This window comes from Falco rusticolus, chromosome 1, assembly GCF_015220075.1.
Source record: "Falco rusticolus isolate bFalRus1 chromosome 1, bFalRus1.pri, whole genome shotgun sequence".
Classification (NCBI taxonomy): Eukaryota; Metazoa; Chordata; class Aves; order Falconiformes; family Falconidae; genus Falco; species Falco rusticolus.
The window spans coordinates 18,694,204-18,721,491 of record NC_051187.1 but is presented as its reverse complement, the minus strand read 5'-3'; the positions used below and the strand labels follow the sequence as shown (position 1 = coordinate 18,721,491).

The 27,288-nt window shown below is 51.6% G+C and overlaps 2 protein-coding genes across 3 annotated transcripts in view; one reads left to right on the top strand and one right to left on the bottom strand.

Moving 5' to 3' along the window:
* The window catches only part of ADORA2B (adenosine A2b receptor), an 18,390-nt gene extending 6,520 nt beyond the window's left edge, over positions 1-11,870 (top strand). Inside the window, exon 2 of the mRNA XM_037372852.1 lies at positions 10,137-11,870. Coding sequence (XP_037228749.1) covers positions 10,137-10,830 — 694 coding nt within the window. The 3' untranslated portion in view covers positions 10,831-11,870. The remainder of the gene's footprint in view (positions 1-10,136) is intronic.
* ZSWIM7 (zinc finger SWIM-type containing 7) lies at positions 4,264-27,288 on the bottom strand. Of its 2 annotated transcripts, none has more exons than XM_037372874.1 (6): positions 27,236-27,288; positions 26,701-26,798; positions 24,916-24,937; positions 21,110-21,212; positions 15,511-15,615; positions 4,264-7,144 (listed from the first exon to the last, which is right to left on the bottom strand). In XM_037372874.1, exons 2-6 carry the CDS (start codon positions 26,774-26,776, stop codon positions 7,061-7,063), a joined length of 390 nt encoding a protein of 129 aa, XP_037228771.1. In that variant the 5' UTR covers positions 26,777-26,798; positions 27,236-27,288; the 3' UTR covers positions 4,264-7,060. The 2 variants fall into 2 exon arrangements, with proteins under 2 accessions (XP_037228771.1, XP_037228762.1); XM_037372865.1 differs by lacking the exon at positions 4,264-7,144 and adding an exon at positions 14,595-14,897.

Here is a 27,288-nt window from a genome sequence, read left to right as displayed (position 1 = left end):
CATCAGGCCTGGGCGTGAGCCACAAATAACCTGTGAGTACATCAGTGGGTGTGTGCCCATGCCCTTACACTCACCGTTCGGTGCCGTGTAGCACCGCCGTGTCACTGAGCACCACAGCCAGAGCTGCTGGACCTGCTGGAGACAAGGGACAGAGCACAGTCTCTGCGGAGCAGCTATGCAGGCAGAGTGGTGTCACCATGGCTGGGACTCTGCCTCACCCCCTTCATGATGCACTGTGCATCAGCGCCCATCACCCTGCACCCTGGCATTCACACCCTCCCTCCCACCCAAACCCCGCTGCCAGGTTTCCGGGAGCGCGGTGCTGTGGGGGCAGCCGTTGGCCGTATCCTCCCTCCCTCGGGCTCAGACCTGTCAGTTTCTTCTGTGAGAGTTGCCTGTCGTGCTGCTGTGGCACAGCTGGCACGTGGGGGCTGGGGGCTGTGTCACCAGCTGGTTGGAACCTGGCCGCATGAAGGCAGGGAGGCGAGGACAGGATGGGCTCCTCGAGCTGCCGGAGCGTGCTTGGACAAGGCTCAGGTGGGCAAAGTGGTGCTGGGCTCAGCTCCGTGTTGACCACGCAGGATCTACCAGCCCTTGGGAAGGCCGGTCAGGGCTCGGCAGGGAAGGCAGATGAGTAGCAACTTGCTGGGGCTGGTGGGTGGAGCGGCCAGCACTTTGGGGCCTTTGGGAAGGGCTTTAGCACCCGTTTTGTCACAGAATTAGTGACCAGGCAGAGATCTGCCACCTCCCCACCCGTATCTGTTATCTGAGTGAGCAAGGCACCGCGTGCCTGGGAGGGGTAGTGGTCACCGCTGTGCTATAGACAGGATCCCGCCCAGGGAGCTCTGTGCACCATGGCTCCTATCTCACCTCTGCCAACCCCCTTGAACCCGGCCGCCCCGTGCTGCACAGCTCAGGCCTGACTGCTCTGGAAGGTTTGGAATGACAAAAATTCTCATCTGCCAGCACCCTGAGGCAGGTAACATTGGGCTTCGGAGCCCGGCGGGGCTGCAGGCTCCTCTCAGCCCCCGGTCTGGGGCAGGACAGCCAGGCCTCCCTGCTCCGGGGCCCAGAAGCACCCTGTGGAGCATGGAGGGCTGCTATCGCACGTGGCTGCCCGCCCGCACACGGGCGTCTTGAGGCGGCTGCTGATGTTTTGATGTCGCCGGTTGTTGGAGTGTGAGAGCTGTGTGAGAGCTGGCGTGCAGGGCGCTGAGCTCATTTCCTTCCTGTGCCCCGGGGGCTCTGCGCACCCCTGGCAGCCCCCCAGCACCAGGCCTGCTCGCAGCAGCGTGGGGCTGCCCAGCGAGACCACAGCCCGCCCTGCGCCCTGCTCCTGCCCTGCGTGCCTGCGCTGAGTTTCCACTCACCTTTTCTCACCCCATCAGGGGCGAGAGCTGGCTGGGGCCGGCTTCTACGGACAGAAACCAGGGTAGCGAATGCAAATTCTTGCCTGGCTGCTGCGAAAGCGTGCCTGTGAGAAAAATACTCACACATCTGCATCACAGGTGTTGCTGGTGTTCAATATGTGCCCAGCCCTGCGGCCCCCTCCCACTGCTCCCCACCTCGCAGCAGCCTGACCTGCATTCCCCATCTTAATCCTCCACATCACCAAAACGTGTGCTGTTCCCAGGGTGCTTTGGGCCAAAACCCTGCTCTCCTGCATTTCTCCTTCCCACATTCCTGGTCCTGCAAAGTGGTGCCCTTCAGCCGTTCCCCGGTGCTGTGCTGGCAGCGGCAGGGCTGCGGTGCCAGCCCGTGTGGAGGGGTGTGCAGGGATGGAGCAGGGTGAGGCGAGAGCTGGGGGCTGTGGTGGGCAGCCCGTGCTCTCCCAGCTGCTCTGCCTCCACCCCGGGGAAGGAGGAGTTCTCAGGAGGGATAAGCACATGGGTATGTGTATCTTACCGAGAGGGTTTTAAACCTGCAGGCACTTGATAGCCCAAGCTACATCCCCATCCCGGCCTTACTTTGGGAGCAGCAGGTGGGCAATGTCCACCCGCGGGCTCATCTTCAGCCAGGACTGCTTCACCCTAGTCTCCGTGCTGCTCTGCCTGCCTTTCTCTGCTTCACATCTCTGTCACTCTGCTCCCAGGTGGAATTGCTTCCCAGCATGAAAATACACAGTATGGCACATCTGGAGCAGCCTCAGCCCCTGACAGCTTCTCATCACACGGTGGGCTTGTCTTCTTCTCTTATTAATTCAAAATCTTCTAGCTTGTATTTCAGGCTAAGACTGAAAATGCCATATAACACAAACAAGGCGAGCCCTGGAGAAAGTTAAAGCTTCCCAGTCTTTAAATGCCTTTTAGTGAGCCTGCAAATCTAAAAATGAAGCATTGCAGCCCAGGACCTTGCTGGTTAGGTGCCTCAAGCAGGAACGGCAACCTAACGGCACTGGGAGGTGCGCGGGCGGCTGTTCCTCCATACCCCGTGAGGGTGGGAGCCACGGCAAGGCTGGGTTCCCTGAGCACCCCGGCTTCTAAAGACAAGGCTTGAGCCTGGCTCCGTGTCTCGAGGCGAGGGCTGGGTGTTCTCATCTACATGTCCTTACCCAGGGTTGCACAACAGCAGGGCCACTTGCCCGGCGTGGGGGGGCTCCTCGGGGTGCTGCCGCGTGGGTGCGTGCCCTGGGTGCTGGGAGCTGGCGAGGGCTGTCGCCCTGCGAGCACTCGCTTCCTCATGTTCAGCTTCTCCTGACGAGTGCAGGACGGCCGTGAGCCAGCGTCTTTTGGCACGATCAGGGCTGTCTCCATCTCCTGGAGTGAGGGTGCGCAGGGGCTGAGCCGCTGCAGCCACACAGGTTTTCCAGGAAAGCAGCAGGCAGCGGGAGCGGTCAGAAATGGATGTCGCTGAGCGATGCCTCCTGCCCCTCCAGCTAAACCCCGTGTGCTCACCTGGGCGGCGGGTGCTGGCGTGCTAGCAGGAGCCCATCCAGCGGAAGGCTGGGAGTGCGAGCGGGGCCGCTGCGCTGTCCCCGCGCACAATAGGGACAGATGCGGGAGGAAGTGATTTGTCTGCAACTGGACATGGGCAGACGCAGATGTCCTGCTTCCGCGGCTGATCCTGTAGCCACTAACCAGATTCTCGCTCCCACCGCCAACTCCTTCCTGGTCAGAAAGCACAGCTTTTTCTTCACCCCCCTACTCTCTAAGGTGCAATTTTATGATTCATTTAAAATGTACTGCCAGGATGTTTCAGCTGGTATGTGATCTCTGTTCCATGGCTGTGCAAGGAGCAAACAGAACAGCAGCAATGCTGCTTATTTCATGCTGTTATAGCTCAAAGGAAAAAAAAAAAAAGAGCAAGATGCAGAGTACAGCTGCAAGTAGATGACAAGGATACAATGCTTGGCAGCCAAACGGCTCTCTCCTCTTGTGAATGGAGGTGTCTGTGTATTTTCCTTCACACTTAAAATAGAAACATATAAATTATCACTGCTTGTTTGTATCAGAGCACCTGCGTAGTCTTGAGTTCAGCAAAGTCTCCATCTGCTCACCTCCCTGCATCCGGCAGCCTGGGCATGGGGCAGGATGGGGAGAGCAGTGGGGAGGCCCCTGGGGCCCTGCGCACCTCTGGGCAGTGGGAGCGCAGGGAGCACCCAAGCTGGACGCAGCATCACTCGCACAGCCGTCACGCCTGCCTGTCCCCACTCATCCCATTGAATCCAGCCTCAGCACAAGATACCGGAGTTTGGAGTTGAAGCACTGAAATTGCTTGTTGAAGGCTGATCCTGCACTGGGGCTCGGCAGCAGGAGAACTGGCCCAAAGTCCCTGCGCTGGGCAGTGCAGCACCCTCCCCTCTGGCTGGGGCATGGGGACCGGTGTCACTGCTGCTGCCCTGCTGCTGTGTGATGGGCACACGTCTGTCTGTGCTGCTGGTGCTGCCCTGCTGCTGTGTGATGGGCACACGTCTGTCTGTGCTGCTGGTGCTGCCCTGCTGCTGTGTGATGGGCACACATCTGTCTGTGCTGCTGGTGCTGCCCTGCTGCTGTGTGATGGGCACACATCTGTCTGTGCTGCTGGTGCTGCCCTGCTGCTGTGTGATGGGCACACATCTGTCTGTGCTGCTGGTGCTGCCCTGCTGCTGTGTGATGGGCACACGTCTGTCTGTGCTGCTGGTGCTGCCCTGCTGCTGTGTGATGGGCACACGTCTGTCTGTGCTGCTGGTGCTGCCCTGCTGCTGTGTGATGGGCACACGTCTGTCTGTGCTGCTGGTGCTGCCCTGCTGCTGTGTGATGGGCACACATCTGTCTGTGCTGCTGGTGCTGCCCTGCTGCTGTGTGATGGGCACACATCTGTCTGTGCTGCCCTGCTGCCCTGTGACACACACACACGTCTGTCTGTCCGCACTGTGCTGCCAGCAAGGGGCCGGTGCGGAGTGCAGCTGACCACCCAGCGTGCGCAGGTTTAGAGCACTGCCTGATTCAAAGCGCTCCCCTACACCATCCCAGGGACGCTGAAGATGCCAGGACAAGATTTGGGACCCTCCCGGCTCTTCCCAGTTAAGGCTGAGGAGACATCCCTGTTCAAATGCTTGGACTAAGCAAGCCTGGGAGGCTCCGTTATGTGAGGAAAATTTTCCTGCTGGAAAAGTTAATGCTGTGACTTCAGCGTTGTGTTACGTACACAAGAGAAGCGTTTGAACCCACCTGGCAGCCCTGTGCCCTTTCGAGAGCTGCTGGCGAGGTGATGCCTGAGCGAGGTGGGTGGATTTCTCCAAACTTTTTTTGTTGCTAGAAGCAGCATCTCAGCCAGCCTCAGGGGTTTGACTGGGCACCCAGTGAGGCCAGGGGACAGCGCTAGTGCCTGGGCAGGGGAACATCCATTGCTGCGGTCTGAGGAGCCAGGATCCGCTGCTGGCCGTGTACCGGCTGCAGGTATTCAGATGCGCCAGAGGTGGTGGAGGTCGTTTTTGTGTCCTCAGTAGCGGCCCAGTAGCAGGGAGGTTGGGGAAGACTTTGGGAACGGGGCTGCCATGGGGAACCGATGTAAGGGAGTTGTGCCACGCTGCAGGGGACAGTCAAAGGGGTCCTCTCCCACCTGCCTGTTCCTGGGCAGGACAAGGGCCACGTGGTCAAACACTGCCCGATGTGGTAGCCCTTGCCCCGCAGTGCTGATGAGCACATGGTGGCAAGTGCTGACGTGGTTCTTCAGCTTGCAGATCACCCTTTCGTTCAGCAATGCACCTCAGACGTTCAGCAAAACAAACTCCTTGCTGCTGGCTCTGCTCCTTGCTAACCTTGGGTTTATTTACTCAGTAACTTATCAGCCAGGGCCCAGGTCAGCATCATGGCCAGGGCCACCATCGGGCTCTGCCAAGTGCCAGGGGTGCAGGTGTCTGGCACCGCCGTGTTTTGATCTGTTCATCCTTCTGGGCTGCTGGGGGACGGTGGGGGATTCTCCCCCATTCCTGCTCTCTGAGATCAATAACGTAGGGATAACACTCCCCTTCCAGGCTGGTTCCTCTGGACTGTGGCTGTTCTCTGCCCCGAGTCCGATGGCCCCAAAGGCTGGGTTACACCTTGGCTGCTGCTGCGCACTCCTCTGACGGGAGCTCCGGGGCAGCCGTGCCTCTGCTTGGGGGATCTCCACGGGGTGACTGCAGGGTTGGTGGGGCGATGCCAGCTACGTGCAGGACATGAGTCAGTTCCTGCCACTCGGGAGCCAAGCTCCTGTTTGGGAGAGGCTGGGCTGGCTGCAGGCTGGCAGCGCGTCCTGCTCTGCTCCAGCTGCGCTTAGCGATGCCCGCCTGGGTGTCCTGGCTGGCGTCTGGCTCTAGAAATAGCAGTAGAAATGCAACGAGACCTGGTGGGAAAACCCCCCAACCCTGACCATCTTACCAAGCAGAGGCACAGTGCCTGGAGAAGGCAGCGTGCCTTCCCGCGCCCTGTCCTAGTGGGCTTTGGTGGTTGCCGTGATGCTTTTCCAGAAAAGCTGTGGACCTTGCTGAGCCACCACTGGAGGGGCCACAGGCAACAGTGATGTCTGCTGGGCGAAGGGCACCACCTCCAGTCCAAGGGCCAGCTCGGGGGACATCTCCTGCAGCCTCAGTGGCAGAGTGGTTGCCCGGTCCATGGCCCAGTGGCCAGGCAGAGCTGGGCTGTGCCCTGGCTGGAGCCTTTGCCGCTGACCTGTTTTGGTGATGCCACAGCAGGTCTGGCCCCGGCAGCCTGGCGCGTGCGCCCGGTAACACCGCTGTGTCAGAGCCGTATTGTAAAAGCAGCTGAGGTTTCTTTCAAGTATTTGACCTACAGCAAGGTGGGCTGTGTGGCTGTGGCACTGGTGCAAATGTATAGTTATATATGTCAGAGAAACAGAAGCCTGAATTGCTCCTTGACGGCAGCGCAGTGGGGATGGCGTCAGGGCTTCCGCAGCGTGTCCACTGTGGGGCACTGGGTGGGAGCTGAGGTAATTAGCTGCTTGATGATTATGCCAGTAAAAAGTCTTTGCCTGGCAGTGTAAAAAGAACTAATGCATTGCCAGGTTATTTAATCTCAATAAATCATTTTAAAATATTCAGCTGTTATTTACATTAAAGCAACATTTGATGCTTCTGGACAGAAATACAGAGGAGATTCAATATTTGTTATACATTAATTGAGCAGACTTAGGTGAGTAAATTTACTTTAATAGTTTTTTGCCTAATAATATTAAGCCTAAAAGAGAATGAAGGAGGGGTTTGCTGGAACATTCAGAGCTGTGAAAATCTGTCGGTTCCTCACTGTCTGATCACGTTTTGTAGTGCTTAGGAAAAAGCCGCGTCCCAGCTCAGCTGCCTCGCTGCCCCTGCGTGCGTTTGCTGGGGGTGGTTTATGGCGGGGGTTGCTCTGTCACTGGTGCTGCAAACCTGGCTGCTGCAGCTGCTCGCTAGCAAGACTCTTCATACCTTGATCCGGTGGCAGTCATGCATTTCTTTATTTTTAAGCGCGTGCTTAAATTCTGTTCGCTTAAGGGCAATACAGTGTCTCACCAAATAAGTGGCAATAATGAGGTAATTAGTTAACAATTTTAGAACATCAAGCTATTCCCAATTTCACCTTGGCCACCTCCGGCTGGTAGCTCAGCGACCAGGTGTTTGCACAGACCTTTCTCTGTAGTCACAGCAGCGACCATCATCAGCGACCACCACCGTCATCATCGTTACCTGCAGCGGATTGAATGGAGAAATGTTGGGAGGAATTTGCAATGCGACCCTGCGAAAATAAAGAGCTAATGGAAGGAGTGCCGTTGCTCTGTGTGAAGAACTATCTCCACTTCAGCGAATGCCATCTCCTCCCGGTGCTGACAGGCTGGCAGCCCTCTCCACTGCTCAGCTCTGGCTCTTGCAGACCCGGAGCACAGCACATTTTGCTATCACCTTCTTGCAGATCGTACTCAAACGTGATCCTGGCTGCAGCATTGCCAGGTGCACTGGGGAAGAGCGAGCAACGCTAAAATAAATATCCACCATTGCAGCCACTGGAAAATTAAGTGACTTCTTAACTGGTTTTGTAAACCTTCAAGCCAAGCCTTATCTTTGCAGGTGAGTTCAGGAGATGAGCAGATGGAAAAAGCCTTATTTGGAGTCACATGTTTTCAGCAAGAGGCAGCATCGAGTGCCACCAGCCCGGAGCAGCACTGTGAACGCTGGCTGAGGCACGGCACGCTGAGCCGCGGCGGGTTTTCCTTATTTCCTGTGTGCAGCCTGATTCAGGCACAGAAAACTCTTGACCCCTTCAGTTTCCGCTTCTGAACAACGGCCCCCTTTGCATTTTCCAGTCTCACTACAGTAGCTTTTGGGCTGTGACATGACCAAGGCTGCAGAGGAGCAACTGAAACGATCAACTAAGCGTGAATAGCACGAGCCAAGAAGCCACGGTTTCCTCTCCCCACGTGCAGAGCTGTGGGGCAGCAGCAGCTCTTGGTGCTCCTACAGCACTGACTGAGCTTGGCCAACGTTGTAGCTCAAGACTCCAACTTTGCCAAGAGATGGGATTTCTGGGAACCTGCTCTGAATCAAATCTTAACATTTTCAGGCTGCACAACCCCAGACCAGCTCTGGCTCCTGAAAACTGAACACAGGGTCTTGAAAGCAATGGGCTTGGCCTCACTGATGCCCTGTCTGATAACTTCTCATCTTCTGAAGCAGCGAGACTTAGTAATAACGAGAGAAAAGTGCAGGAGAAACCCTTCAGTGGCAGGACCTGCCCTTTAGACACCTACTGCCTCGTGGAGCGTGTTTGCAGTTCCGCAGCACCGAAACGTGGCCACTGCCCTGCACCAGCCTGGCCGTGCCCGAAGCAAGCCCTGCTTGCAGCGGCTGCGCAGGAGGAGCTGAGGGTTCCCCCTGGCCTCTCTGAGCCTCCTGGTTCACACCAGCAGACACCCCCCCACACTTTACCCTCCTGTCTTTGTAGCTTGCAGGAGGAGAGGGACACACGGCTCGCACGGAGGTGACCGCAGTGTGATTCATAGGCACAGCTGCGGTTCTGTGGGAATAAAACCCTCCCCTGCCTCACGGGCCGGAAGAAAATCAGAACAAACGTTCTTAGGAAAGGAGGAGCAGGGTAGCCAAGCCAGAGTAAACAAGCAATGAGAGAAGGGTGTGGGAAGGGGGGGACAAGTGTGTCGGCCAGCAGACGCTAACTGGCTGTGGAGAGGACAGTAATGGGTTTCTCATGTTGTCTTTCTGGCAGTCGCAGGTTCTCCATATCTCCAAGAGCGATCCGACTGATGCTTTGATGTTGGCATCTATGCTGGTTGCACCCAAAGCAGCTTGACTTTTGCTGCTTTAGGTTCCAGCTCCGTTTTTGTGTCTCTCAGCATCTAGGGGCTGGAGGGGCACCCAGTCTGTGGGGTTAGGAAAGGCGTGGGGCAGCGCATGGCTTTGCACCCCTCAGCACTGCAACAGCTGGTCCCTGGGCCACAGCAGAGCTTCTCTGTAGTGCACATGAGAGCAGCAGTTGTACAAGGCATGCATTTCTTTAAAAAGCTGGATCTTTACAAGCTGTGGTGGGTGAGCAGCGCACAGGCGTTGTCTGACAGCAGCAGTTACGCACGGCTGTATGGTTTAACCCCACCGACAGCTTCAGAAGCTGCAGGTCTGAGTCCATGTGTGACCTCAGGGCCCCTCAACGGTGTGTCTCCTACAGAACTGACACGTCACACACAGAGGCCAACAACCCCAGCCCTAGGTGGTGGGAGCTAGGTGGAGCTGCCCACATCAGCACTGTTGTTGGAGGATGCGCGCAGCAGGGATATCACATCAGGGAGAAGAGCCTGGTGTCCCTGGCTCCCACCTCCACACCTGGATGTGAGACTCTGGAGACACAAACCCTAACTTGTAACTGCCCTAAGCAATCCATCAGTAGCCGTTGCTTTCAGATGCTGGCTCAGAAAAATCAGAAGCTTGCGTGGGCTGCAGTCTGGCACACAGAAGCCAGGAACTGCACTGCTGGGGAAACTAGTAGGATCCCTGGTTTCCACAAGGATGTGTACTGCCCACCTTAGTGTATGGGGTAGCACAGGAAGAGACATCGCGTTACAGGACCCCTGCAGTCTCCACTGAAAGCCAGTACTGCTGCAGGCTTAAGAGCAGCCCAAGCTGCAGCAAGTGGGCTGTGCTATAAAGGCTGTGAGTGTGTGGTGATGCTCGTTAAGTCTTTAGCTACCTATTACTGTGTAGAACGGAGAGCCAACATTGTCCCAGCTGTAATTGGTTAACCCAGAAGTTCACGTAGCCCGGTAGCGTGCCCCAGCGTGCCTGGTAGTGGATGCTTAGAGCAAGAGAGTAAGCTGGTGGTTACAGAGTGAGTCTTCCTCCTCTTCTCACACTCTTGTAGTTGGTGGTTTAGGCTCATGCAATGATAAAGGCTTTTTTAAGACTCCAAGTCCTTACCTGCTATTGAAGGATGTCTGCGGGCAGGGGCAGTGCTTGGCATTTCTCAGGAATAGCAACTGAGTCACCTCCCCAAATCACTTTGCAGAGGCACTGAGGACAGGTGAGATTTTTCAGCCCTCCATGAGCACAGGTTCCTCAGGGGGGTGGGTGGGCCTTTTGTGGCATTTGCCACAACGCTGACAACTTTAACCGCAGGAAAGTAACGAGTGCTCATTTATGTAACGGCTTTATCTTGGTTTTGTTCTTGATGCTGTAGGTATAATAGTTTGGTGACTGGCAAGCGGGCAAGAGGACTCATCGCTGTGCTGTGGCTCCTGTCCTTTGGAATTGGATTGACTCCACTTATGGGCTGGAATAAAGCTATGAGCGGTTGTCCCAATGCCACCAATGAGACAGGGGCTGACACCGGGACAGAACACCATGGCTGCTTCATCTCATGCCTCTTTGAGAATGTGGTAACGATGAGCTACATGGTGTACTTCAACTTCTTTGGCTGCGTGCTGCTTCCACTTGTTATCATGCTGGGAATCTACATTAAGATATTCATGGTCGCCTGCAAACAGTTGCATCAGATCGAACTGATGGGCAACTCCAGGACCACGCTGCAGAAGGAGGTCCACGCAGCCAAGTCTCTGGCCATCATTGTAGGACTTTTTGCCTTCTGTTGGCTGCCCCTGCATATCTTGAACTGCATCACTCACTTCCATGAGGAGTTTGCCAAATCCAAGCCTGAGTGGGTGATGTATGTGGCCATCATCCTCTCCCATGCCAACTCTGTCATCAACCCCATCATCTATGCCTACAGGATCAGGGACTTCCGCTACACCTTCCGCAAGATCATTTCCAAGCTCCTCTGTAAGACAGATGACTTCCCCAAGTGCGCCACTGACAACAACCAGCACCTGACTGTCACCAACATCAACTCTCCGGTAGCCTCTGTGACCATATGACTTTGCATGTCCTGCTCCGAGGATTGTGCAGCCTGTCCCTGACACTACCCTTCCCTGTGCCTACATGAACAGTCACAGCTAACTCCTAGAGGAGTGCTCAGAGATGACCACTATGCAGTTATGCAGCTGTATTTTTTTTTTTTTAATTATTTTTGTAATTAACATAGTGCCTCCTAGAGGAATAACCTGACAGGGGAGACTGAGCGCAGCTCACCCTCGGCTGTAAACCCAGGTTGCGTGAGTGCTGGTGACTGTATTGTGTTTCCTTTCCAGGTCAGACACTGACTGTGGAAGACCCACCTGCTGGGGTGTTTCCCTAATCGTGCTGCTCATGTCAAATCCTAGGATCTTTATTTTAATTATTATTATTTTTTAATCTTTGGATTCATTTAGGAGTAATAATTTTGTGTCTGTTTTTGAGTTGTTCTTTCAGTCCATACTTGACAGCACTTTGGTAATACCCTAATTATTCCATCAATTGTTTGATGCAGCTAGTATTCTCTGATGGGAAAAAAGTCTTACTTAGCCCAGTTGCTGGTGTGAAACTGAATCTGCGTTCCAGGCTCTGAGGGGCGGGACCACGTTGATGGGAAAACAGCAGAAATGGCCAGCTATTTTTGGCCCCAGTATGGAAGCCCTACTTACTGAAAAAGAAACATTTTAGGAAAGAGCTGACTAAAGTTTTAGAACAGCGTTTTTATTGCCTTTAGATCACTTTGGTCTACAGGATTGTGCAGACCAGCGCTTCAGGTTTGCTTTCTGTTTCCAGCTATCAAAATGCAGAAGGCAGAAGTGCCCTAATGGTCTCAGCGAGTCTGATCCAGTGTTGCTCAGGTTAGTGCAACCACTGCCTTGGTGACACGATCTCTACAATTAGGTTTTTGCTCCCAAGTCCAAGTACCTGACAGCCTTGCAGGGCTTCCAGAAGTGCAGGCTTCAGCTGCAATAGCTGGATGCTGCAAAGCTCATTTATTCCTAAAACTTGGCCTTGTTGGGGTTATTCTGTAGCCCAGTAACCCCCAGAAGCTGTGAGTGCTTTTTTTCTAATGGTGTGTTTTTGGTTTTGTTTTGTTTTGTTTTTTTTAAAATCCTGACCTGTATCGGTAGCAAAAGAGACTGGAAGGGAGCTAATTTTCTGGAGAAACGGGAATGTCTTGACTTGTGACCTGGTTTTGGCCAAGCTCCTTGAGGAAGACGCTCACTTCGCAGATTGCCTAGCCTGGCCTCTGCAGTTAGTTAGCCAGGAGTCTTGGCCCGTTCCAAGTACAAAGCTCACTCAACAGCAGAGTAGTCTTAATTTGTACTGCAAGTTAATAATTCTCTGCAACCACAGCTCAGTAATTACTGCACCTGATTTAATATATAACTGTGATATGCAAAACTAGAACTGTGCACTCATTTCTGAAGTACGAGCTCCGCTTCTCCAGACTGCATGACGTGCACTGCCGTAACCAAACTAGTGTTTCTGGCGTGTCTTTTATTTTGCAGGGCAGTTTCATTCCACAACCGAGAGGAACAGGGAGGTGGGCCAGAAAAAACACCCGACAGCCTCCCTGCTTGGTGCCCAAAAGCCGGCTGTGGTACAGACACAGCTGTTGTTGACTAGCTCAGACCTGCCATCACGTTGTGGTCCTCTTACAAACAGGAGTCTTGCCTGAAGGTCCCTACGTGGTGAAGCGGTACCACCTCTCTCCGAAGCACTCGGTGCCAGCAGCATCACCACGGGACCGGTGAGAAGCTGGAGTGCAAGGATTTGGGCTAAATAGGGGGTTCAGTGGTAACGCACACAGGGAGATGGAGACGGGGAGCAGCAGGCCTTTCAGAGCAAGGGGGCAGGGAAGAAAGTTTAAACACAGCCAGTTCCTGAAGAACAGGTCCAGTGGACAGACTGTGATGTCTGGAGCAGTTTGTCCCTGATAAATTGTACTTGAATCATATAGGAAGCAGCTTTGTATTTTTTTAACTGCACTGCACTAAAAGGGGGGTAATATAAGACCCCAAGCGTTTAATTTCTCTGGCATATATAATGATAAATATGGTATAAAATCAGCCCAAAAGCTGACCTGAAGAAATCCTGTTTCCGCAGCACCTGCTGTGCCGGCTAGCGTGACCTGCAGGCAGCAGCTGCAGTTATGACTTGGGGCCCACCATGCAGAGGACGGTTCACCTGGAGTGATGGATTTCGCTACCCTGTGTGTGTACCCTGTGTAACACAGCAGCTCAGCCCTAAGAGCCAGCCCCAACCCTGGGTGAATCTCCGGGCAGCTCTGAATGGGTTTGTACATGCTCATGCAATGTCCAAATCTAGCTCCAGCTCAGTGTCTCGGATACTGGCATTTCCAAGAAGAATCTGAATAGTTAAGTTCCTGTCCCAAGTGTTTCTCCTTTAACAGCCCCATTCAGCTTTGCTGCATCTGCCTTGGTCATAGTCCAGCTAACACATGTAGCCACCTCCTGCCATTTGGGCAGGGTTTGACTCTCTCCTCCTTTCATTTCTTCCCTTCTGTATTATCTTTGGCCGAGTTCCTTCTGTTAATCACGGCTGGAAACAAGCAGGGTTTCACCTGCAGGTCTGGCAGTGTTGCAAAGTGGTTGCAAGCCACATTTATCCTTACAACAAAGAATGTAATCGCTCCTCTCCTGCTGGCTGGACAGCACGAACAGACTGAAACACACAGCGCTGCAATGAGAGAGCCGGTCCTGGAACACTTGCTTGTATGTGACAGCTTGCACTGCAGCGCGGCAGCCACGACTGCTACCTTTCATACGCCTCTTGTGAGCCAGAATTTCTGTAGACAGATGTGGTGCATCCTTAGTACGTCTGTGCCGCTGGGTTGTTGGCCACTATTAACTATGGCCTGGGTCACCATGGCCTTTAGGCATATAAAGTGCCTCCGTGGATCTGAGCCAAAGACACTTCAAGGCAAAATAAAAATAGGATGCTCCCTCGCCCCCCTCAAAAAAAAGCTCTGAAGGTTTCTATAAAAATGTGAAGTCAAAATGGCAGAGGAACTTTCTGCAGTGGGTTCAGCTATCACTCCTTACTGCTCTGATGTACATAGGACGGATGTGTTTGCCTCATGTTACTCTGATTTTGTATTTGCAGTAACTGTTATTTACATACAGAATGCTTAATTTACCACCTACACAACCTGGCTCAGCCTGTGCCCCGTTATTTCTCACGCTGTTGCGTTCACACGGTGTACCACGCGAGGCCACACCGTACTCACGGAGGAGCCCAAGCACGGGCAGGGAGTCACGGAGCTGGAAGGCGCCGGTTCCCAGAACGGGGGAGCTGCAGTCTCCTTTCCCTGGTGTCTGATGTGGCCTCCCTGCCTGCCAGCACGAGGTGACCGACTCGTCTGAAATGGGTCGATTTAAAAGCACAGCAACCAGAGCGATGCCTCTGCCGATCCTGTATGGCAGTAACCGCACCGGCAGCACAGACCTGCCGTCGGTCTGGAGGTGCTGAGGGGTCCCTGGCACAGGTTTGCCAGTGATGAATCAAAACCTGCTCCGAGCAGGCAGCTGCAAAGAGCCACTGCAGTGTCACTCCGTCAGAGGCTGACTCTGCAAAGCCTGGCAGGCGCTGGGAGGGTGGGGGTTACTCCAAGCATGAGCAGAGTTCACAAGGCTTAATGGATCACTAAAAGACCTGCTGGGCTATTTGTATCCCCACATCACAAGCACACGATATTAAAGATTTGTTCAAACACCTTCAGAAATCCCAGGAATAGCCTAAATAAATGAAATCGAAGTCAACACAGGCTTCTTAACATTTATTAATTAATCTATCAGTGCAAGGCTGCTAATTAATGTCACACTTGGCTGCAGCCCAGGAAGAAACCTACCAGGCACGATGAACAGTTGACAGCCTTGTAGATACCAAAAATGCCAATACACAGCCAGGAGGGTATGCAGAAAGCACATCCGCACGTGATCCAAACCCTTCATCCTTCATCCTCTTCCTCAGCCAGTAAGATGCTTGTGAGCTGCTCCTCAGAGACAGTTAGTTCCTGGCAGGCTCCCATGGCCTGACTGAGGTAGACAGCAAGTATATGTTTGCACTGCAAATAACAGCGCAGCCAAGTTAACAGCAGGAGCAACGCAGGAATGTCGTGCTCTATCTGGAAGCCACAAAAAAATCCATCCTGGCCAGAATGGGTCTAATGAAGTGCTCAGCCCTCCCAGGAACATGGCTGGTGGAACAACGCCAAGCCCTGGCACAGGCTGGTGCTCCAGTTGCCCAGGTTAGTTCTGCCATGAGGATAATGCAATATTCTGACACACAGCAAAGCGTTACTGGTCCTGATGCTCTCCCCAAACTGCAGAGCAATTGGTTACCCTGAGCCCTTCCTCACTGGCACTTCCATCAGCCAGACTCCATGCGGCAGTCCCGTTAGTGGCAGCAGCCCTTGTTCTAAGAGACCAGGGATTGCTCATTTCTTGAAAGTCAGAACAGTAATGCAGAATGAAGAGCCCTCGCAAGGCTCAGCTCCACCCAAATACCATGGCTCCCAGAGGCTAGATTGTGCAGTGGGTCAGGCACTGCCTGCGTGGCCAAGTTAACACTTATGCGTTCGCTCCTTTGGAAACTTCAGGCTGCGCAGGTTCAAGGAGCAGAGCACAGCCTTCTCCCCTGCTCCCTGTCCTGGCCCCAAATTAAGGCAGACAACTCACCAGAAGGCTCTCGCTCTTCTGCAGTACAGTAAAACCAAAAGCAGGACACGTGCAGAAGTGGCAGGAACTGTAGCAGGTGTAGAGTTTGCCAGAGCTCCCAAGGACCTGAAACAAAGGTAGTCAGAGGGGACAACAGTCAGAGGCAGCGTTCACTTTTAATTTCTCTAACTCTTAGCCTGTGTCTGGACTGATGTCCTCTCTGCAATGACTCACAACAGGTCTCACAATACAGAAGTGTCCCAGTGTCCCCAAACACTGCAGCGACCCATCTAAGCCTGAAGCTCCTCAGCTTTCTCATGGTCTCTCTGTACACTTCTCTCCCTACAGGCGAGGAAGCACTCCTGTACGTACACCTGTGCTGGCAGCAGACCTCAGCTGCAGTGGCTTGTCTGCTGCTAAGAGATCAGCAAAAGGGCAGCAGCACCGGGCACAGAGCCGCCTGCCCTTGATCTCCCAAAGCCAGCAGCACAGCGAGCTGCCCGCTCCTCCAGAGACCTCCCTCCCCAGTACTGGCAGGCACAGGATAGCTGAAGAAAATGAAGATTTTCTTGTCACAAAAAGCCCATTTGTGAATCCAGAGCCACCACAGGCCTGGGGATGGAAGAAGCGCAGCAGTGAACACTTCAAGTGAGGCCTTTTCTAACTAGCTCCATGGCTGAAGGCTGCAAAGGCTCTTAGTGTTCTGCTCCCCAAATCAGCTGCAGCTATTGGAATCCAGTTTTGTCTGAATAAACAAAGTCAAAGTCTCCAGAGAAGAAGCCTCGCTGCTCCAGCTCTAGTTTGGGAACAGCACTGCCTCCTTTTCCCACATGCTGTTCCTCTGCGAGCCATACTCCCTCTGCACCATCGGCACGGGACACAGGCAACCAGGTGAGGAGAGCATTTGCTTCCAGCATGGAGAAGCTGACAGGCAACCTGTGAGGTGCTGGAGCTGACTGCGTGGTGGAGGCAAGCTGACCTATGGGTTATTGATCTTCTGGTTTCTTCAAGGCTGGAAAATAGATTTGAGAGCCAGCTGCTCTGCCCTCTCCTATTGCAAGGGAAGGGTCTGCGGGAGCAGAACACACTCACTGACTTGAAACAGAAACCTGCGCTCAATAGCATGGACTTCACTAATGCTCTGAAGCCCAAAGGGAGTGCACTCTGTGGCCAAAACACAATTATCAGAGTATTTGCCACCATGTGTCTTGTATCTGCCAGAGCAAGAGCAAATGCTTTGCGTCGGCTCTGTGGCCTCGACAGCTGGAATTAAGTCTTTCTGGGTATTCCTGGGAACAGTGGGGATTTACACAGGGTAATGACCAGCACTGCCCTCTGCACACAAGCCCCTGGGCTCTGACAGCACCACACTCCCATACCATGCTTTAGATCCTGGTTGGGTTTGTAGCACACATACACCTAGAGCCAAAGATAAACACAAAAAAGTGAAAAGACAGCGGAGCTGTGTAGAGCGCTGCTTCCTTTCAGGACGCCCCTGGCACTAAGTCCCTCCAGAGGAACATCATCCCTCCTCGTCCAGAGCTGCCCTTCCCCTGTCCCCTGGAGCTCTCTCTGTACCCCTCACCTCACTGGCACTTCCAGAAAACCTCCACAAGTTTAAGCTCTCCCACAGAAGCACCTATGCCTCATAATCCCCCTCACTCCCCGCGAGTCGGGACACAAGACTCACATTCCTATTTCAGGGTAAACGGTTCTTTTTCCAGTCTGGCCTTTACCCCGGGCCCTCCTTATACTCCAGGCTGAGTTTGTTTCACTTGTGATAAGTTTGTTTTTCTCTAGCCCCTTTGATTGTTTTTTCCAAGATGAAGTATTCTGATGGTGCCTTTCTTTCAGAAGTGTTTTCTTTTGAGGAGGGGGGGAAGATACAGACACTGCCAGATTTTGGGCTGAGTGTAGCGTTCCCCCTTCCTGACCTAGATGGCAAGAATGCAGCTTCTACCTAATAAGGCAGAGTCTAAAATCCAAACACCAAGAGAAAAGGTGCCTCTGTTTCTGGCCAGCTGCAGCCAAGCCAGGCACTGGGGTGTTCTCCTGGCCCTGAGATGCTGCGAGATCCTCTTCCGCTGCCCTCATCCCCAGGCGCTTGCTGGCTGCACAATGAGGAAAAATCACCTTGGTGGTAGTGTCCCTGCCAGGGCGTGGGGATGCAGGAGGGCCAGCTGTGGCACCACGGCAGCTATTGCTGCCATCAGCATAGAGCTAGGCAGCACCACAGTCTGTGCCAGGACCTGACGTTCAAATCCTTCACGGCAGGGCAGGCTGCCATACAGTTCTAGGAAATTAATTAAAAAAGACATAAAAAAGAAGAATCCAATGAAAGCGCAGGATGTGAGCAATGCAAGTGACAGTTGGCAGGAGGGCTAAGGCAGTGCCTCTCCCCCTGCTAACTGGCTTCACTCCCACAGCTCTCAGCACTTCTGCAGGGCAGGTGTAGCTAATGGGTGCCCCAACTGCTGCCTGCTCACCACCTTACACTGCTGCTGAATCCAGCACAGCTCCACGATCAGCCAGCGTCCACCGTCTCTGCAGCAGTTAAGACTTATTTATCCCTGACCTGGAGTTACAGGGGTTGGCTCTAGTCTGCAGCATAGGCAGGTATTGTACAAGCTCTTCTGGGACGAGTAACATCTCTGAGGTAACACCAGCCCTTGAATACCCCATCAGTGCTGCTACTTTATTAAGTAGCAAGGGCATGAATGCCCAGGCATTAAATAACAAATCACAGCTTTCACTTCACTGAGGGCTCTTCTCCCATCTCAGTTCCTGAGGGCAAGAGCTGCCTACGCTACAGGCTGCAGTCCTAGGGCCTGTCTGAACAGAGCCATTTCCCCCTGAAGCAAGTACCCAAGATGTGCTGGGTGATACGGAACACAAACAGCATTTCAGCCTGTGAAGTATCAACATCTCAGATTTGGCTGTGATGACCCAAAGGAGTTGCACAATAGGACCAGCCTCATGGCCTCAACAAGAACAGTTCTCCAAATCCAGCTGCAGGTGAGCACCACCTCACATTCCAGCTCAACCACATCTGGGTGCAAACGACAGAGCTGACTTTCAGGGGAAAAACTGAAAGGGATGACTGCCACGTGTCCAGGCAGCCATGGATGGTCCCCAATGCACTGGGCATGCTTCTCTGCTGAGGCAGAAGTGCACATAGCTGGGATATGTGTCTACACCACAAACACACACAAATGAAGAGCCAGTGATGCTACCCGGCTACTCTTAAGCGCAGTATCCTACTCAGTGTTTCACTTTCTACAGCCCCAGACTGTGTTCCCGTCACTGCTCCAGCCAGCGGCCTCAGGGGAGGCTCTGATCTTTGTTTCTGCATCTCAGACAGGCGGACTGAGGAAGAATTTCGCAATGGGACCAGCCGCACGCCCCCAGAGAAAACATCTCTTCAGATTCCTCTGTTAATGAACTCATCAGCATGGCCTTAATCAGCAGTCAAACTCTGCTAAAATGGAATGCTGCTCAGAAGCACCTGCAGGCAGGGACTGCTTCCCGCAGGCTGCCCTCAGCTGGGATGGCACAGACCCCGGGAGATCCAGGGGGGCCGCTCACATCATACCCATCAGCTACCAAGTATGTGGAAGCCTGAGCTTGTCTTACATTCCCTCCTGGTGACCAGCCCTGACCTACCTGCCCAGGGGTTCCTTCTCCACAGGGGAACGGGCAGGTGCAGGAGAGCAGTTCTGACACTCGCTCTTTCTCCGTGTGTACCAGTTAAGCCAACTGCTGGGGCCATCAGTAGATACTGACCAGCCAGCTCCCATTCCGTGACTGCAGGGCTGCCTCCAGCAGGAATTTTTGACCCCTCGCTTGGGTGGGGAGAGGGCTGGCAGTGTGGAAGGGTGCCTGCCTCGCTGCAGCACACGCAGTTTGAGGCAGCACTGTTCAGCAACGACCCTGCCCAGAGCAGAAGAGGGTGTCAGGGCAGCACCCAGCTCATCAAAGCCCTGTCACCATGCTTCTCTAAACTCCTCCATGTCTTCCTGCATCTAAGAGGTGAATATTAGGCCTCTTAAGATGCAGGTAACTCTGCCATGCTGCAAAAAAGCTGCGAGCTTATGAGCACACATTTAGGCTCCCTGGGAAGACCAGAGGCTCTAAGCAGTCCCCATCATCCTTCAGACAAAAAGCTGCTAAGTGAAGACTGTACATCCCAGACTGCAAAGCTTTGCCTTGTGCTGCAAGGCCCACAAAGCTCTGCAAGGAGAATGTGACCACTCTCTGTCCAGTGGCATACTCAGTCAAGCAACGCTAAAAAAGAAAAAGCCTTTAAGCACTCAATTAGTGAGGCCGCTGATATCTAAGGGTCCTGGAAGCAGGGCTTCTTAGGCTTTACCAAACATCCAGAGGCGAGCCCTCAACTAAGATCAAACACGTTCACGAGTCCTGTATGACTATGAATCATGTCTCTCTGGAGGGGCTGATGTCCTCTCCAAGGCCCCAGAAGCGATAAAGACTCCATGTGCAAATCAAGTAATGCAAGCTCTGAACACGTGAAAAATGTTTGTGTCATTATCCAGGCCTGGCTAAACAGCTCTTCTCTTCCCCTAGATGACCCCAAAGCATCTCGGCACCTCCAGTGAAGGAGAGAAGGCCCTTTGCAGGGAGGATGAGTGATACAGTGAGCAAAGAGAATCCCCCTTCTCTGGTGTGTGAAAAAGCACAGCCCCAGGTTCAGCAACGGAGGGGGCTGTGCTACCTGAGGGGGTGAGCACTGCTAAGCAGAAGGGACGGGGTGTTTCTTCACCAAAATCTTACGGGCACAGGGTCCCACTGCCTTAGCTAGGGTACAGCACACAGTGTCTCTCTGACTCCTGTGACCCCATGGGCTGGATGCAGCTGGTCCATGGCTCACAGAACAGACAGACTGTCCCCAGCAGAGATGCCACCACTGCTGTGGCACAGCAGAGCAAGGAATTGTGCATTCGACAGAAAAGTCAGAAAGAAGTGCCAATGGCTCCTCTCTCCACCTAATGAGCCTCAGCTCCATCTTTGTTCCTGGGCTGTAAGAGGCGATCTTTAGGGCTAAGGTGAACTTGTCCCTAAAATGCCATTTTATGAAGAAGTTTCTGTGATTCACAGACTTGGCTACAGTGAACTAGAATGAAACCCACAGATTTGGCCCGCATTGCTTCCTCCCAGGCAGCAAGGATCCTATTGCCAAGCAGAGGTCAAGAGTGTTGAGGACACTGAGGATCTGGAGAGCATCAGGGGAAGAAATGCAGTGATAGCAGATAACACTCCATTGCACAGTTTGTCAAAGAGGAAGAACTGTCTTTGCTGGATAGGATGAAAGAAATAAAGCAAAATTAGCACTTCCTGGAAAACTTCCTTCTGACTGTGATACCCACAAACATGTAAGAAATTGTCTCTGACTGGCCGGGAGCCACAAAGGACGGCAGTGTACCATGCTGTTCTAATTCTAGTCTGTGGCTACTGCTCTCCAGTATCACTTTAGGAGTTTGCAAAATACTGTTGTTCCCTTGTGTTTATCCAAGTGCCCTTCCATGTTCTGCAAGCTAGGAAAATATTGGCTCACACGTCAACCGAAAACCATCAGAAAGTAAGACTGAAGAGGAGTGTGTACCTGGTACGCAGTCCTTCCACTGGGAGACATGACTCGGGTGACGGAACGCTGATCCACCAAATCCAAAGCTGGGACAGCAGACGGGCCAAATATGAACTTCAGCCTGAAAGAGAACATGTCTCTAGTTAGGTCACATCGCAAAAGGAGACCACCTGGCTTAGCCTTAATCCATAGGATTTAGCCCTATGGAGGCTGGAATGCCTGTAAGCCAAAGGTTCCCATTGTCTCTCAAAATCCCTCCAGTGACAGCTCCATTAATTGTGATACAAAGCAACGGAGTGCATTTATCGTCTCAGCTTTTTTGGCTTTCACTAAGTGACCACCAATCCCTGCCCTGTCCCTCTGAGAAAATCCCAGGACTCAGTCCTTAAGGACAGCCTCTACTCTGCCAGCTATTTGGATCTGGTTTTTAATATTCTTAAGAGAACTTCCAAATTTCCAAGCTGCTCCCAAACACTCCCACATTTCTTTGCAAAATGCCACTCAGATTTAATTACAAGGCATTTTAAAGATTTTTCTTATACGGGTCATTATGGCTTATGTGTTTCTTCTTCAGCACTATGACCCAAACACTATTCTGGCTGCCTGCTGCAAAAACAGTAACATGAAGTGGTTCCTGTCCTGAACTAAAATGAGACAAAGTACATCAGAGACACAAAAGTGAGATTTTTTTCTAGTTAAGTCTCTATGACTGCGACACAGTGTTAACCATGTAGGTGAGGAGTTATCGTTGAGCAGCATCTCTGGCTTGGTAGTCACTTTGCAGATCAGTGATCACCGCAAAGGGAGTGTAGGTGAAGTAAGAGACATGAGCTGTCCTTACAGTGGTCTGATCAGCCTTTTAGTCAGTATTTCCGTAATTCTTCTGATATAAACTCTGTGTATACAGAGCACTGGCACTAAACCAACTTATCAAACAGTGAATCTAGACTCTAAAATGGGAAACTTCGCTTCTGTCCAGCACCCTAAACACACTAGGTCATCTTCAGAGGAAACTGCACCTCTGGCAGCAAAAGCAAGGCATGCTGGCAAAGAGAAGATGCAGGAAGGAAATCCTGGGAGATGCACAGTGCTGGGGATCCAACAGAGGTTACAGGCAACAGGCACTGTCACACACATGGCCCAACACTCCTTGTTGCAGTGAACTGTGAAACTGTCACAAGAGCACAATGAGCGTAAACAAGGATTTTAGTGGAGGCAGCACCAGGTAAACAAAAGCACGTGGAGGCAGACTTGCTAATGCCAAGGGGAAACAGGGACACACAGGTGCTCTGGGACACCTTAAATGCACATACAGACTGTCCTGGATGAGTTGCCCTGGATCAGATTATTGATCACTTGGTCTTGAATCCCACCTCCAGTCATGGCCCACACATCGTGCCTCAGAGCAGGGATGATACACAGCCCCTTGAGCAATAGGAAACACAGCAGCAGGGCTCCTTCCTCATCTCAGGGAAACATTCAAACCCTGGAGAACGAATGAGTCATTTTGCAGTGACTGCATATCCTCTATCACAGTCACAACTGAGGTATAAATTATTCTTTCTCCACCCACCAAACTGCATCAATAGGAAGCTAAAGACCATCTAGGACAGACTTAAGACACTCCACTGCACATGGAGCCACCAGATAGCAGTAGTTTTACATCCGTAAAGCCAGCAGGGCTCAAAGACAGCAAATGTATTCCATATAAACACCCAGGGACAGCACATGCTTTATGTCACTCCACCTGCCCTAAATACCCTTCCCCTTCCCTTCCAAGTAGGACACATCACCATGCAGGGATGCACTACTGCACAGCATTTATGGATCAGAAAGTGCCTGGAATGGGGTAAAGCCAAGGTGAGCCAGGTTTGCTCAGGCACATGTTTGCTTCCTGCAAAACATTGCCTTTACACAGCTCTCTCTCTGGCCTCCATGCTGTGAGGCAGCACCACGGACTCACATGCTGGTGTCCAGCTGCTGCTGGGCTCGGTGCTGTACGAATCCACACCAGCAAGTGGGAAAATAGAGTTCTGAGTCCTGAAGGCACAGTAATTTCTACCTACACACTTGTCTGCACTTCCCTGCAAGGAGGATTCTATCTCCTGCTGATGCCATGCAAGGGTATACGATAAGGTGTATGTCAAATATGAACAGCTGTACCTTTAGCCTCTGGTCCAGAGAGCTCACGGGCTTAACAGTTATTCTAGGCCTGTATATCTGGCTGCTCTGAATGTGCTCCAAAGAGCTCGGGGCAACTCAGCTAACTTTACAGACCTTTTATCCGCTGAGAGAAATCTGTGTAGTCTAGATTAGTTCCAAGGGTAAACAACCAGAAAATCAGCAGTGATGAACAGATAGCATAAAACATGAGCAGGAGAGCAGGAGAAAGCAGAGGAACATTTCCAACTCCAGTGAAGACACAAAGAGCCAAGGCAGAGCCCTGGCGTCTCAGCAGCATGGCTGACCTACGCGTCTGAGTCAAGCTCATTGAGAACAAGCCAAGCAGACAGACTTATTCCAGGAAGACCAAAACTTCAGTTGCACAAACTCAAGGCAATAAGGATTGGCTTCATCTGAGGACTGAGAGGAGGTGGGTGGGGGAACACTCAACGTAAGACATTCCTTAATGATTAGGTTTGGGACTATAAGGGGGCTGAGATTAATGAGTTTCAGCAACTCTTTCAAATTTGGGGAATTCTTTTTTTATGCATATAATTTGATCAGTCTAACAGGAAATAAGGGGAATGCCCAAAGGAAATTCAAGGACTTCAGAGATTTGGAAGAGATTCAGAAATTAAATCAGAGTCCTTCTGAGCTGCTGGTCAGAGGGAATTGGTGGAAATCTTATTGCCAAGAGTTACCACCCAACTGTTATTAAACTTAACAAGGGATTTTCTTTCATGACAAGAAGGAAACAAAAAGTTACAAGACTTGTCAAATATAATCCCAACACTTCAAAGGCCACTGTGGTCCCAAAGACGGAGTCAGCATGCAGACCTTTCACAAGTGTTATGTTAGATAACCATAGACTCAAAGATACCAAGGCCTGAAGGGTTCCTGGTGATCTCTCCTGGCTAAATCACAGGCTGGCAGGAACACAAAGTTAAAGAGGAATCTGAACAGCCCTTCTCACTGCGATGGTGCCTCTTCCCTACCTTTAACACCAATTAGGGAGGGTTGCAGAAGCTGTGAAACTTGGATCTCTTAGGAGTCTGCTTGGGAATGACTGAAATATTCACAAGCTTCAGTCAACGCAAGGGTGATGAAGCTGACCTGAGATGACTTCTAAACAGAAGATGACTCTCAGGGTAATCTTCAAGTTAACAATTCCCTTGTGCAGACAGATGATACGTTCACTTCTCCCTTTCTATCACACATGCCCATGACTCAAACAGAAGGGATTTCAGGATGCTGCTGTGCTCACAATGATATGAATGCAGCAGAGATGCAGCACTTCAGCGGCATGAATCACTCTGAAACACAGTCCACTCTCACAGAAAACTATTTCCAGATCTGAAGGTGGACTCAGAGCTCAGTTTGAACATTCTGCATTCCTGCATGTTTAACCTACACAAATTAGAGCAAGTCATCACAGGAGATTCAGTGATACAGAGATAAATTTCATGAATCTCTGGAGAAACCCTTGAGATACTCTCTTTGGACCTTCATTTCCAACACCAGCAAAACCACGTAGCAACTCTGCATGAAAAACACGTACTGGTCAAACAGAGGAAAAAACCAGCAGTACTAGGATGAGAGCAAATTATCAGCTGCCCTTTAGCAGGACACCTGGGACAAGAACTGAAGGAAAAGATACTCACCCCAGCAGCAAGTCATCAGGGACTGCAACAAAAAGAAAATGAAGCATGATTTTGCTGAATTTCCCACTATGAGAGACATCAACATCACAGGGAGGCTAGTGCCTCCCTAATGTACCCCCAGAGGCCACACAGGCCTGCAGCGCTCTAGCCATCCTCTCTAGCCACCAAAAAGCAACAAGGAGCAGCAAAATGATCTGCCACAGTAGTGCTAAGGCACTTAGCAAGTACAGCAATCAGAACCCCAGGGATTAATTTTAAAAAGAAATGCAGAACCCCACATATACTTATACGCATGCAAGAAAAGGCATACGGCCTCAACATCTTACTCTACCACTTTAAGAAGTTGGTTAAAAATACATATATTGGTTTCCCTAAAACTCTCTTGGCATGAGTTGAGAACTCTGGCATCAAAACTTCAAAAATGTTATTCTTTTCCCAGCAGAGTCTTGCAGGGCGCCACTAGTTTATAGCTTTTAATACAGCACACAGAAACATAACGTCTTCACTTATTGGAACTTCTTGTTAGAATGGAAAGTTAGACTTAAGAAAATTAGTCTGTTTGTTGTAGCTAACAGCTTAGGCTCTAATCTGATCTTTCTGTTATCGCTAATGGGACACGATGTACTATGTCTCTGTATTCCACTGGAATATCAGGGCATTTGACTTTAAAATCCTTTGTTCCGACAATTCAAAATATTATCTATAACTTAAGATGTTGGTTTGACTTTTCCAATTTTATTCCAATTTAATTCTCCAAAGTGATTGATCAGATTGTTTCCAGAGTTACATCTCAGTGCTATTTTGGTGCTTTAAGGAGAAGTGTACCTTAAAAGGAATGTGAATGTTGAACTTTTTTTTTTTTCTTTTTTCCTAATTTAAAACAGGATAGATTTATAAAGCTCTTTTTAAGTCAGATGTAAATTTTGGATCTACTCTAACCTGACAGGAGCCATACTGCAACTATGCCAAAAAGCTATCAATGTGGTCACTGTATGACAGTTGAGACATTAAATCTTTGCCCATTCCTCACTGAAAACGTAGTGCTCAGACTACTCTGAATGTTTGGTCAGTTGGTTGGTTTTAGCACAGTTAAAAATACTCCTTAAATAGACACTTTGCTTAGGAAGAACCATTCTGTGCTACTTATCAAGTAAACACAAACAGTAATATTCTTTCAGCACAAGTTACAGAACTATGGTAGTAATCCAAAGTGCAATGAAGGTAATTGTTCTTAACTAGCTGCTAGAATTGGCCAAGATTTAACTGTTGGCTTATCCTTGCTTCATTCAAGCAATGGGAAACTTGTTTTTCACCCAGGGATCTCTAACACCCCACCCTCTGCCGGTTGGTCATGAAGCACGATCATTTTTATGAAGACTCCCCTTTCAGCTCTAATTTGGAAATTAGCGAGCCTATAAAACCAGCAGTACAGTAGGCACAACAAAATGCCTGGCTAGTTACGTGAATTATCACCCCTCAAATGCAAGCACTTACACTACAAGCTGTAAGCAAGCACCATTCCCCTAAGTTCCATGTTCAAAAAAAGTGTCTGAACTGGTCTGATTTTTTAAGGGGCCTGACTCTGAGAAGGGGGCTGCTCCTCATTATCTGTGCTTCAAACCCCTCTTTGCCACTCCTGAAAGCGAAGGCCACCCCTTAGGTAAGAGTCCGCAGAAGGTGCAGACAAGGGGAGGCCAACAACCCTTGTTCCTGCCTGAAGGTTTAACAGCGTCACTCCAACGGGCCCACCGCCTGCTGGGATGGTTCCATTTTATCTTTACATACCTTGTGAGGTCTCCTGAAAAGCCTTTTTGATCTCTTTCAAAAGCTCTTCTGCTACTGCTGGCAAGGTACTATCCATCTCATCAGCTCTGGCCTCATGACTGGAAACAAGACAGAAGAGACAGTGGGAAATCAGTAGCGTCACTGCAGATACTATAAATCAGGACAGTTTATCCGCAGGATGGTTTATCTCTATCCCGACCCGGTAACGAGGCCACGGGCCTCTTCAGCAACTTCTGACACGCGTTTTTCACACGTTCTGGGAACAAAGGGTTTCTCAAAAAGGCACGAGTGTCTCTCAGAGCCCCCCACGTACACACAGGCCCCGTGGAAGGGACGGGGGGCACAGAGCAGGCAGCAGGCCCGGCGCTGGGCCAAGACCGCTGAGGGCAGGGGAGGCCGCAGAGCCCACCCGCTGCCCCGCGGCAGGGGGCCCCCCGCGGCGAAGGAATGGCGGCTGCCAGGCCCCGGCAGCGCCTGCTCCCCGAGCGCTCCCTCAGCAGCCGCTCCGAGCCGCCGGGCCCGGGCCCGGGCCTACCTGCGGCCGCGCCGCCATGAGGGCGCGTCGCTATAGCAACTCGCGCCCTTTGC

Bases quoted from the DNA above. Each gene is read 5' to 3' on its own strand.
- ZSWIM7 (XM_037372865.1), bottom strand. From the start codon at position 26,776: ATGGATAGTACCTTGCCAGCAGTAGCAGAAGAGCTTTTGAAAGAGATC. The intron at 24,938-26,700 runs GTATGTAAAGAT...TTTTTGTTGCAG, and splicing joins TTTTCAGGAGACCTCACAAG to TCCCTGATGACTTGCTGCTG. The intron at 15,616-21,109 runs GTACACACTCCT...CCTTTGTTTCAG, and splicing joins GTGGAAGGACTGCGTACCAG to GTCCTTGGGAGCTCTGGCAA.